At 32.5% G+C, this 13,493-nt stretch overlaps 1 protein-coding gene across 2 annotated transcripts in view; it reads right to left on the reverse strand.

Moving 5' to 3' along the window:
• LOC126733751 (zinc finger matrin-type protein CG9776-like) overlaps positions 1-13,493 on the reverse strand; it is a 47,378-nt gene that overhangs the window by 7,318 nt on the left and 26,567 nt on the right. For both annotated transcript variants that reach the window (XM_050437138.1, XM_050437139.1), the window contains 2 exons: positions 5,199-5,336; positions 4,905-5,123 (listed from right to left, as the gene is read on the reverse strand). In XM_050437138.1, the coding sequence (XP_050293095.1) occupies positions 4,905-5,123; positions 5,199-5,336 (357 nt within the window). The remainder of the gene's footprint in view (positions 1-4,904; positions 5,124-5,198; positions 5,337-13,493) is intronic.

Raw genomic sequence — 13,493 nt, forward strand, 5'->3', positions numbered from 1 at the left:
GGGAACATCTTCTTATTACTTTATCATCTGAAGGAGTAGTCTTTCGCGGCCTTCCGGTCTTAGGTTTAATTAAAGAACCTCCACGTTCTTTGTACATCTTGATTTGTTTAGATATAACACTTTTATTAAGCTTTAAATCAATTGCAATTTGATTTTGTTTCAATCCATCTTGATATTTTTTTATAATTAGTTCTTTTAACTGAACTGACAAATGAATACCTCGTGGCATCTTACTCGACTAATACTAACACACGACTAAAATATTATTCTCTTTATTCAAAAACTGTTTGTTTAGGAATGATCGGAAAAAAAGTTTCTCTACTTATGGCCGCAAAAAAATGAAAAATATTTTGGTATTTTCGTCATGTGTTAAAGAATGTGTTTATTTTTATATCATTATAAGTAACTTAAGGTACCCAATGATTTAGTGATGAAATTAAAACTTTTTATTTAACCTATTAATTAATTTTTTAAAAAATTAAAAGTTTCTCTACATTTGGCCGCTACTGTAATTAAAGAAGGAATAGTACAGATGCTTAAAGGGTAAAATTTGATTAATTAGAGGGAAATCATTGCCGGAAAAATTTAAAAATGTCCTGGAACAAATAACAAATCGGCACAGCTGTCAAAAGACACGTTTAAAAAAAATTCAACTGTTTGTAAAAATTTAAATGAATATTCTGGAAATTTTGAATTTTTTTTATAAATACTGTCAGAAGAAAAAATCCAGCTACTTTGAAGTATTTATATACAAAAAAAAACTAATAAATGTACTGGAAAATCGGAAAAAAATGGCCTCAGCTATTTAATTAGTAATAAATTCTAGTAATGTTTTAAATAAGACGAAGTGAGAAAATTAACCTTAACTTCCTACAATTGACAAAGATTTAGATACCTCAAAACTTAATTAATTAGGAGAAAATTATTCGTGAAAGAATCATTACTGTCTAGAGAGAATCATCACCTCTAGACATGTCATTTCTATTCGAAACGATGCTACATAAGTAGGCATTTCCAAGTAACTAGATATAGAAAAATGCACTACACCGATAAGTTATAGCCATGAAATTCTAATAGTAATTTTACAGAAATTATCCCTTATCCATTTTTTTTACTTAATCTTTCTAGAGTACTAATTTTTTGTAATTAAGTTAATAAGTATTGGACCCACATAATTTCGAGACGGCTCACAGCTCCAGTTATTATATATAATGATTAACTGATGACTGATTTTATTTTTTATAACCAAAATGGTCAATCTATAGGAGAAAAGCGGCCTAACAGTAAAGAATCCAGATTTATTGACAAGATGTTCTGTGGGAAATCTTTTGGTTTGGATAGCATTATCTTCATTACAATCATTACATATTATTTTGAACAATTGAGAGAGCGGTACTGGATAAATTGTGATGCTGCACCTCAACAAACTACCATCTTTTTAAATCAAATAAGAAATCAGAAAATTAATTTCAACTGCTTGTAATTAACGAGGGAATAATTAAGATGCCTTAGAGCAAAAATGTAATTAATTAGGAGGACATTATTCCTGGAAGAATTCTAACAAAATTATGGAAAACTGTCTGGAATTTATGTAAAAAATGGTCCCAGCTATATTAAATGAGCAATTAATATAAATCTATTAAATTGCAAAATAAAATTATGTTTTACAAAAGCATATTTTAATATTTTTACTGTTGTTTAATTTTTGTTTAAAAATTATTTGCCTTTTAAGTGAACCTGGCAGAAACAAATTTACTACAAAAAGTTAAAAATTATCAGGAAAAGTTACTTATTTAATGAAGATTCTCTTATGGTGAAATACTTTCAGATAAGTGATACGAGCCTTTTTTGATCTACATTTTTATTAAACTAATCGTTTTTGGACAAAAATCAAAATATTTAGTTAAATTTACAGTTATATTATAGTATTACTGTAATACTATAGTTATAGTATTACACTAAATAATCTAATTCTAAATAATGAAAAAAATATATTTATTGCTATTAAACATCATAATAAATGTTCAAAATGCGAACCACCTGCCCTAATATACCATTCGGCAACTGTGGATGAAATTACTTTTTATGCGCCGAAAGACTCTGTCATTGTTGGTAATAACATTGGACGCTTGTCTTATTTTTCTTCGCAGTTCTACTTCAGTTTCATTGATGACAGGCTTTCATTGATAAAATCAAGTTCTTTGAAATATCCCCATAAAAAAAAGTCTAAGGGGTTCAGGTCAGGCGAACGCGGCGGCCATTGGATGGTTCCTCCCCTTCCAATCCATCGATTATTAAAAGTAGTATCAAGATGTCGCTTTACGATTCGGGCAGAGTGAGCAGGAGCTCCGTCGTGTTGCAGCCACATATCTCGCCGTGTTGCTGCAGATACGTCTTCAAGTAAATCGTTCAAGTTATGTTGCAAGAAATGTAAATAATTTTCGCCGTTAAGTCTTCCTGGTAGCTTCTGGATGCTGAAAACGACCATTTCTCACTATATTAGGATTAACATAGTCCCAATAATGGAAATTATGTATATTAAATATCCCTGTTTTTTTAAAACTGCTTTCGTCACTCCACAAAATGTTTTAAAAAAAATTAGAGTCTTCTCTATTACGCTGCAGCATTTCCCGACAAAACTGAATCCTTTTTTCATAATCAGTGGGCAGAAGTGCTTGAACACGTTGCACATGATAAGGATATAACAGATTTCTTTGTAAGACTCGATGAATTGTGGATTTGGGAAGTCCCGAACGTCTTGCTATGCAACGAACACTTGTTGTTGGATTCTCTGTTGCAAATTCCATAATATCATCTTCATCGTTATCATTTCTAGGTCTTCCTACTCTCCGTGGCTGACCAGGAATGATGCCTTCCAAGTAACTCTGATGCACATTTATGAAAACTCTATGGTCAGGATAGCGATTTCGACCGGGAAAGCGTCTTTCATATTCTCGGGCAGCAGCTCGAGCATTTCCATCACAAAGCCTATAAACATAGTGCATTTCTGCATATTCGTAGGAACTATAAGCCGTTTACTTGTAATAGTATTGGGCGTTAAAACATGAAAAACTCCGAAAATAGAAACCACGAACAGTCTAAGTATAAGAAATAAAGCCTAATTTGTTGAAAAACCAGAAAGAAACTAACTACATTCGCGACAGGGAAACGGTATGTTGATGTTAGAAATTATTTGAAAAAGAATGTTTAGTTTTCTTATCATAAATATTTGACCGTAAAGAATCTGCATAAATAAAGCAACTTTTTCTGATAGCTGTTTATTTTTGGTCGAACACGTGCTTTGTAGCAGCATCAATTCAAACGCAAAAATGTGTATGTAAAACTTAAACACATTGGGAAATTATAATTTTCTAAGTAGTGACAGAAGCAATTGTTTTGCATGCAATTATTACTTATGAAAAAGTACACCATTTAAGGCAACATTCGTAACAAATACCACGCAAATACGTGAGGATATTCTTGCTATGAGTTTTTTACAGAATTCATGACACTATTTTTATAAAAAACAGAAAAACGATAATAACTTTTAAACCATCAACAATCGAATAATAGTATATGGGTTTTTGTCTATTGCTACTGACCTCCTCTATCGCCTCCTTTCGTTTGGACGTCTACTTTTGGGACACCCTGTATATTGTGCATAGCTGACATTGGCAACGTTAAAAGCGGTTTTAGGCAACCATCTACACTTAGTGTTTAACGTGTTCACTTACTAGATTATAACTTTTGATTTTTAAGTGAACTATATAATTTGTTATATATTTAAGAATTGATTTAATAATTTTATTATTTCCATATGATGTATTACCTTGATTGCATTTACTTTAAGAACTTACTTGGTAATCTTCAGCATTTATATTGGTCTCATGTATGATTGTCAATATTATTCATTATTTTTTTTACCTGTAATTAAACACGGTTTTTCTTTTTTAAATTTGCAAAATTTTTGGTTACCCGTGCTTCGAAATTTCTGTCTAAATGTCTCCATATTTATATTTATATCTTGTCTAGGGTAGTCATTGCATGTGAACTTATTAGGAAGCTTGGCAATTGTGCCAGGCAGTTTTTATTATAGATTTATTGTATTCAATTGGAATTACTGTATTTGTTTTAATTAACCTTGTTTTCACAAAGTTTCATTCCTATTAGAAAAAAGTTAGTCAATTAATTGTCTAAAGGTGCCATGTTACTATAGATAATACTTGAAGAAAATACGTTTTGCTAGCTTTTTGACCTAAAGGGCCGATTGGTCTATTTATTTTTGCCGTCTCCATTTTTTGAACTTCTTTTATTAACAAAATTTCTCAAACAAAGGAAAGCACATTAGATGCTTTGAGTTTGTCTTAAAGTTTCTGCTGGAAATGTTGGCTTTTAAGTTTTGCAACTTTTGACGTAATCAAAGGTTACATAACCTTTAATTACGTCACATCTGCAAGAATCAAGAAGAGGCTTCAACTGTTTGGCAGAATGAACTGATTAAGAAGGAATTCGAAAATTAATTTTAACTGCCTGTAGTTAACGATGGAATAGTTCAGATGCCTTGGAGTAAAAAAATTAATTAAGAGGAAATTAGTCCTGGAATACCTAAGAGAAACAAAAAATTGGCACAGCTCTCAAAAGGAATAGTTTAAAAAAGCCTAGTGAGTGGTAGTATTTAAAAAATCCTGGAAAATGGAACAAAAGAGCCGTAGCTACATTGAAGAAGAAACTACCTTAAATATATTACAATAAAACAAAAAAATTGAATTAAACAGAACAAAAAAGTAGAAATTCTTGTTAAATATGGACATCATAAAGGGGAGAACGCTCACTCGATTATACATATTTTGGATTAATAATATTTTTAAAGCAAACAAAATAAAATAAAAGGATTATAAATTTACCTAGTCTTCCTAGTAGGTTCATAATCCTGCTTGGCGACCTCTTTTCTCACTTTCTCCACCGGTTTCTGGCCCTTTTTATTCTTAAATAGTGGCATCCTGCCTATGAACGGCAACTTTTTATAACTAGGGGGACCCGGCGGTCTCCTCTTCGCGTCATCCTGATCCTTATTTAATACGTCCGGACTTCGATCCCGGTGATTATCCGTCGGCCTTCTTGGCCTAAAAAATACGACTTATAAAGAAAAAGCGTAAAACTTATAAACTAATATATGCTAAAAATTATGAGAAACTCGCCTAAATTGAGGCGACCTATCTCTGCTCTCTCTAGGACGACTTCGACTATCTCTCTCCCTAGATTGTCTAGACGCTCTTTCATCCTCTTCGATACTAGAAGATCTATGTCTCCTAAAATTGTCCCTTGAAGGCTTAAACCTATAGGAGAAATTCAAAGTTAACTAAAAATTGCCAAAATTGAAACAAGAATGCAAGTATTTTTAGATTTATTTATAAAACATCTAGATTTATGAGGTGTTTAATAAGTGTTCTCTAAAACTAACCTAAACATTATATAGAGTCACAGTAAACTATGTTTCTATTATTTTACGGGTCAAAAAAGCAAGAGAAAAAAGATAGTTTTAACAAGGGAAATTTATTGCAAGAATAATTTCTCAAGCTGATTCTATTTTTTTTAAATTATTTACCTCCAATGTTTTTTTTAAATTGATCAATGTTTTTATAGCCTCTGATTTCTATAATTAACAAGCTCAAATGATTATTACTAAGAGAAAGGGGATTCTTTTGCTGTGATCACATATGGTAAACACATACATGGAACTTACATTTCTAATATTTACTTCGAAAAGAACTTCTATTGGAAACAATCTATCTTTTTTCTATATAATTGTATAAAGTATTATATTTATTTCATTATATTTAACTTATATAAAGCATTGCCAAAGAATCCACTCTAAATCAAAATACAGATTCAACTATTGATTTATAAACTGTCCCAATAGTTTTGTAATGTTACAAGAAGGCCTTATAAAAATATTGTAAAACACTTTTTGTTTAAATTCATTAAAAAGTAAATGACTACATTAATTATTAAAGTGTATACTGTACTACAGAAAACCAATTGATTTTTTTGACATAATTTTAAGTTGATTTAAAAAATTTAATGTTCTCGATGCATTTTTTTAGAAGCTTTGCAATATTACTTGTTGTAACTAAAACTTGTTGTACCGTTGATCAATTGTAACAAATTTATTCTTAAAATTTACAAAAAACTTGGGAAATTTATGTCTTAAAAATTACGTTGTCCAAATGTGCCCCATTTCTTTCCTGGCACTCCTCAAGCCAAGTCCTAAAATTTTCAATAACGCGTTGGCAAGTTTCTGGAGTTATCGCTTCAATTTCTTGCTGGATATTGGCCTTTAGATCATTCAGGGTGGCGGGTCGGTTGCTGTACACCTTACTCTTAAGGTATCCCCACAAAAAAAAATCGCAGGGAGTCAGGTCCGGGCTTCGGGCGGGCCACTGAATGTCCCCTCTTCGGGAAATTAATTTATTGGGAAAAAGCGCCTGAACGACAGGCAAAGACAGGTTGGAGGTGTGGCAGGTGGCACCGTCCTGCTGAAACCAAGTGTTTCGATTGTATCCCTCAAACTCCTGAAGGGCGGGAGCAAAAAATGTTTGAATCATGTCTATGTAACGCTGCGAATTTACGGTAATTGCGTTGCCTCGAGCGTCTTCGAAAAAATAGGGACCGATTATTCCTGATCCCGACATTGCAGCCCAAACCGTGACCTTTGGGCTATGCAGTAGCCTTTGATGTTTTTGCTGCGGGTTTGTTGCACACCAGTAGCGACAATTTTGGGTGTTCACATGGCCATTTAGGTGAAAATGAGCCTTATCGGAGAAAACCTTATCGGAGAAAAAAATGTTGTTGAATCGCTGAAATCGATTCATTACTTCGTTGGCGAACAAAAGTCTTGCAGGAGGGTCATTTTCCTTTAATTAGCAAGCGTTTCGGGAACTCTCCTTCGTTTATTTAACGTCGAACCGGTGTCGTTAAACTTACGTACCCATTTTACGATCAGCTGTGGGCTTGGGCACTGGTTAATGTCATGCAAATCAAAATGTGCCCGATATCTACGGCGCACAATGGTGGCCGAATTGTTGTTACGGAAATACTCTAGTACACAAAACGAGCGTTGCTCTCCCGTATAGCGCTGCCTGGTGACTAAATTTCCCTGAACCAAGCTATCGATTGAGCACGCGCGCACGATTTTAGCCCCCCTACCAAATTTTATACAAAGCGTCAAAAAATGAACAACTTTCTGAACCACCCGTTATATTAATATCACTTTTTATATCTGACCTAAGTATAAGTGAAACTATTGTTATTTTAAACTGATCAGGTATGACACCATTTTGTACAATTTTATTAGATTAAAAATGTTCATATATTTTTAGGAATGCTTCTCTTAATCTACTTAAAATGTGCATTTATGCCATCGTAACCAGGGATACCATTATTTTTTTAAATGGTAATATATTAAATTAATTTTTTATAAGAGAATAGAAATACATATAATGAATTTTGAACTGAGAGGTCAATGAGGTATTTTTCTTGTGCATTTTCCATTTTAAGACCTATGTTTATACAATGATTTTTATTGAAATTAGCCATAGCAAACAAATTATTGGACCAGTATCATTTTTTATGTTATTTTATTTAGTAGTATGTTTCACACTATAGGTTGCATCTTTTATTATTTTTTAGAGAGCTTTTAAACCATTCCTATTATGTTTTCTATAAGTAATTTTTTTTGCTTATGAATAAGTTAATTAGGTTGATTTTTAACATTGTAACATTAAGGGCCAATAAATTAATATTGATATCCTCCATAAAAATTTCAATATATTGAAAATGAACTTCTAGATAGTTTTGGAGATTCGGATTAAAAAGTAATTTTAAAATAAGTTCTTTTTTTTTCATTATAATAAAGTTGGTATCCAGGAATTATAGTTTTACATTATGATATCTATGTTTCTAAAATATAAATAATAAAATACTAAAATACTAAGAGAGAGAGAGAGAGAGAGAGAGAGTTATTTATTATAGATGCACCAGTAACTTAGACCTTTTGGCGTCTATCAGAATTTTTAATAGTTATATAAATAAGCAAATGAAAAACATCTATAAAATGTCTATGTACAATATTTGTATATATATCAATGATCTGAATAATAAAAAATGTGTCTTCTTTAATTTGTTTTCAAATCGTTGAGTATATTTTTGTTTCTTTTAGAAAGGAGTTAATTAATTCATTGTATTAAGGGGTAAGTAATGTTTATGTATGGAAATTGTATTAAGTTGTTCTTTAGCAAGTAAGTCGGCTGTTTCATTTCCCTTTATTCCAATATGACTGGGGACCCAGATGAACATTATGTTATATTTACGCGAATATGCGTTTTCTAATTGGTGCTTAATTTCAAGAGCAAGCGCGTGTTTTGGGAGATATATTTCAATACATTGTAATGTACCCATGGAATTAGTGACTTTTAACCAATTTGGGTTTTTTAAAGTAAACAGATGTTTTTTTGCTTTATGTATTGCGAATAATTCTGCTGTAGGAATCTCGATTATGTCTCTATGTCGATTTAGTCAGTGAGAAGGTTTTTTTCAAAGTGCTGTAATAAGATGATCCTACCCTGTTTTCCGTTTTAGACCCATCTGTATATATGATGATGTTTGAATTTAGTTGTACTGTCTAAGAATAAGGTCTATTTCCCGTCCATATCTTTAAATCGGAAAGATCTGTTTCCTGTATTAAATAATTTAAATAAAAAGCAAATTTATGTTGCAAAATTGAGCGTTGCAGTTAAAATCGTTGTAAACTAGCTATTAAATTGCCTTTTAGTTTAAAGCATATTATTTTGCGGGCGATTCGTAAGAATATAAAGTTGTGAACAGAAAAGTCAAAATTTATGACATTTTCCTTGAACATTTTTAATAACTAGTGAGGAGGCTGTTACTGAACCGATGACAAGACTATTGAACATTTTGTGGAAGCAGCAGTGTATTGGATTTTGTTTTTCTGTGTCTTCACATAGAAACAAGGTACCTTTGTAATTTTAACTTGTGTGTTTTATTTTAAACAATAATAATTATTATTACGCTATTTGTATTAAGGCCAAAGGGTTTAATTTGGTTAATTACTTTTGTCTTGGTGTTTATTTAAATTTAAAATTTATTTTTATTCGAGTGCTTGCTGGAATGAGTGTGTTTACTTAGTAATAAGTTTTAAGTTTTTAGTTGTTTAAAGAAAATTAACGTTTTTATATTTAATATAAGATATTTAGGAGAAAATTTGATGGAAATTTTATTTACTAGCCTTATGTCAGTCCTTTCGTAGTGTCGTGTTAATATTAAGGTATTAGCACAATCTCTTTAAACCTCTACTAAGTTTAATGTTTAAACTCTAGTCACGAAGTTTAAATAGTATGCCTGTGTTTGTCAAACTGGTAATCTCTGCTGTATTTGTTTCAGTTTAATGTTTGCACCTGGATGGTATCTCCTAGAAGAGTGTTGGATATGGAATTTTGAAAATGTTGCTCGTGCTAAAATACTAAAACATCTGCTGCATTTTGAAGACTCTTACCTTTACACAGCTGTTCCAGTATCATATTTTGAGAATTAATAAGCATTTTGGAACTCAAAAGTTGTTCCGAGTAGAACTTGAGTATCGGGCAGTCTGAATCTAAAGCTGTATGCTTAGTATTGAGTTGCAATTTGTGTTTTTTTATTGGCATCATTGCAGTTACTTCTTTTTTTTTTTTTTTGCTTGACTATCACAATGCTTCATTACGTGACTTTCTGCACAGTTTTCACAATTTTGTTGTTTTTTACATCTATTACTGGTAAACTGATACTGATAACCCTGGCACTGATAACAGCTGGTAAACCTTCCCAGTCGATGTATAATTTTTCTTGATTTAACATTTTTATATAAAGGCTTTCTGAACATTAAGCATATATTGTTCCAGTCCCATTTTGTTTATTTATTGTTTGCCTTAGGTAGTTATTTTAAAGTTTCTCCTTCACTGATTCATTTATTCTGACTTCAGAGTTTCATCTCAAGAGTCCTCTTATTTTCAAGTAACTCTCCAGTATATCCAGCAATTTTAACTTTTTGTAAAAAATTTTTAACTTTTTATTCCTTCATCTAATGTATATTTTATCTTTAAATTTGACCATAGCTCCTAGTTTAAATTTATTTTAATACTGCGTAGTTCCACAGTTCACAACTATAGTTCCTTGTTTTGTTTCCTTAAATTCTCTTATACTAAATTTTAAATCCGATGGCTCTATTGCCGCACTGTATTGTACTTTGTACTTCTTTAGGATTAATAATGATTGTGGGTAGTTATAGATAGGTTAATGGTGACATCCCAGGTTTGAATAGGTTAACTATGTAGCGGGGGTTCTTAAGTACTTGCCGTATGTCGACTCCTCTAACCTTTGACGTCGCAGGGTATCCGTCAACCTCCCCTCACTATTTCTTTGTACAGTTATAGGAGAAAAAGTTGACAAAATGCCTCGGGCGCCACTCCAAGTAATTAAAGGAGCTTAGAGTCCCCTCTAGCCTCTCGGGTAAGCCTTTAGACAGTGGAGAAACCAGGTAAAGATTGAAAGTAGACTGTCCGGTTATACTGAGTTCTTATTGCTCTTAATCTTTTTTATTACAAATACTAATAAGTAAGTAACAGGTTTGGTTGCTTAAAACTAAATGAACAAAAGTGTCCTTAAAATCAAACAATCACCTATTAGCAATTTCTATGATTAAGCACAGGCAGTTATTTGGGAAAATGTACCGGAAAATTCGGCACTCTATTAATGACGCAAAATAGTATGGATTTAAGGGACTTGCAGCGGTTACGAATGACATTCGTGAAGCAAAGTCGGAAACTCAACACCAATCAAGCGAAGCAATCTCAATCAATCGGTCAACATTTACCCCTGCTCTGTTAATATACGGATAGTAATTATATTATCACGGACTCGGTTATTACTTGTCTTTCACCACTTTGAGAAGACAAGTAATACTTAATAAACGCGGCTACTGCCTGCCCTACAAAACACGAAGAAAGATAGTGTGCAGGCACCAGTTATCAATCGCGGCTGTTGCTTGCCCCACAAAACACGAAGAAAGATGGGCCCAAACAACAGTTTTAAAATTAAATAAAACGAAACGGGACGGAACGATATCAATAGCACAGCATAAAGAAACCAGCAGTCTCACTCCGCTCGAAAATGTAAGCGAACTAATAGCATCCTTAGCCATGCCGCAGCCATGTTCTCCGGATGCCGAGCTCACTGTTTATCGAACTGTGTTCATAGGTGTATCGCCTAGTTCAGCGCCGTACTTAGTGACTATTTTAATAGCATTTTTACAAAGCATAGCGTTTTTTATAAAAACTTTTGTATTAAAAGAGGGGTATATCAAAAATTATTAATGAAGCAAAATAATTGACTTTGCCAAAGTTTTTAATAGCTGCAAATTTGGCTGTATGGCTTAAATAACATAATTAAGCATCAATTAAAGTTGCAGCAATGTAATTTTTTTTTTTGATTTTTAAGGACATTATTTATATTTCTGCCATTTTAACAGTGTTGCCATATTTAAAAGAGTTGCAAAATTGTATACTTTTACTTTAGTTGGTACTTAATAATATAACAAAAATTCGCAGATGTTAGAATTGTTTTGAACTATTTGTCTTTATTTATTGGCCTAAGAGTTTCTATTTGAAATATTACTTTATTTGTATAATTAGTTATCCTTAAACTACTATGTAGTCAGATGTTAATCTAAAAGCGTTACTATACAGGGTGTTAATTAAGTATGTACCATAAATTATTTAACAGGCGATCGTTTGAGTAATTTTAAGACAAAAAGTTCATATGAACATAGGTCCGCAAGTTCTCTGGCGGTGTTATTTATAACATTAAGGAGCTAATTTACCCCTAATATGATTAAATTTATTAGGTTCAGTGTAATCTCGAACGAGACCTGAAGAAATATTTGTGGCAAAAAAATTAGGGCACCTGAATTTTGTGCCATTTTTAATATGTTATTTGATTTACTCAAATACAAATACAACTTTTTCGTATCTCGCTTATTTTTCGAGAAAAAAAAAGTCGACTTAGTTGCATATCCCTGGATCACACAAGCAATTTGGGGAAAAGTTTCATTTGGAATTTATTATTAACTAAGCAAGATACGAAAAAAATTCAAGAGACAGAAAAGTTTTATTTGTATAATCCACAGAACATAATAAAAATTGCACAAAAGTCAGTGGCATATATTTTAGTTGTTGTTAAATTTTAACACCCTGTATATTGAGAACGAAGAATTTCTGGACATATGTTTATATGAACTTTTTGTTTTAAAATTACTCAAAGAATGGTCTCTTAAATTTATGGTACATACCTAATTAACTTCCTGCACGTATTCTTCTATATCGTCGTTGTTAGATGTAGAAATGCGATGTTTATTTTTGTTTAAATATTTTGTTAATGTATGAACTTTATTTATATTAAAAAATCAATATTTGTACTATGTAGGTATTTTTATTTTACAAGATAATAACATCTAAAAAAATGTTTAAGTCCGGCTCTAGCCAAGGCAAAAGCCGCGTGGACCGTAGCGAGTGTCAGCGGCATCCCTACTATAAGCAAAAATGCCTCGCATGCGTTAGTACACATGCACCAAACTCGCTTATTCAAGCCAATGTATTTTTATTGAAGTGCGACTGCTGGTTTCTTTATGCTGTGTCAATAGCAACGGATTCGATAAAGATCTTAATACGCGAGCTTGAAAGCGACCAATAGTCAATTGTCAACAGGTGGTTCATTTTCCTTTCCTATCCCTCAGATTCCTTTCCTGGACGCTTTCTTACCCCTTGCCGTTTTCTATAACGTGCATTTAAGAATTAAATTTTGTGAAAGTTATCGATTCGGGAAACAGGGTACATACCCGACGGTTTTCCCGAATTTCCAAATCGTGCTGGCAGATTGCCTAGTAGCAGAGCCAATAACCTAGCAAGCAAGTAAATAAATATTGAAAATTTAACGGTATTGAAATATGGAAAAATTACTGGTACTTTGCTCGAAAGGTATGGTACGACCTTACTGCGACGAATGTATCACCTTGGTGGAGCTGGAACCTTTTTGTACCGATCGCAGAATTTGGATGCCGACGATTCACGAACATCCTCGGAACCAATCGTGGGATAAAAATGCAATTGGGAAAATTTAATGAGAGTTTTTCCTCATGAAAACGGTACAGATTTATAGGCTATGACCTTATATGGTAAACAAACTTAGTTTCAGCTCTCAAAACCGGGTATTTCTAGGTGAAAACAGCGGGACAAAAGCTGGCCACATGTGTACAAGAAAAACGACTTTTCAGGAAAACCGCGGGAAACGGAAATATAATTTATATTATATTTTGCCACACCAGGCATGCCCCTTCATTTACCAGGGCTTCCCCAGGTAGGTAAACCTTGAAACTTGCAAAATAG

Source organism: Anthonomus grandis, chromosome 3 (genome assembly GCF_022605725.1).
Source record: "Anthonomus grandis grandis chromosome 3, icAntGran1.3, whole genome shotgun sequence".
In the NCBI taxonomy this organism is placed as follows: Eukaryota; Metazoa; Arthropoda; class Insecta; order Coleoptera; family Curculionidae; genus Anthonomus; species Anthonomus grandis.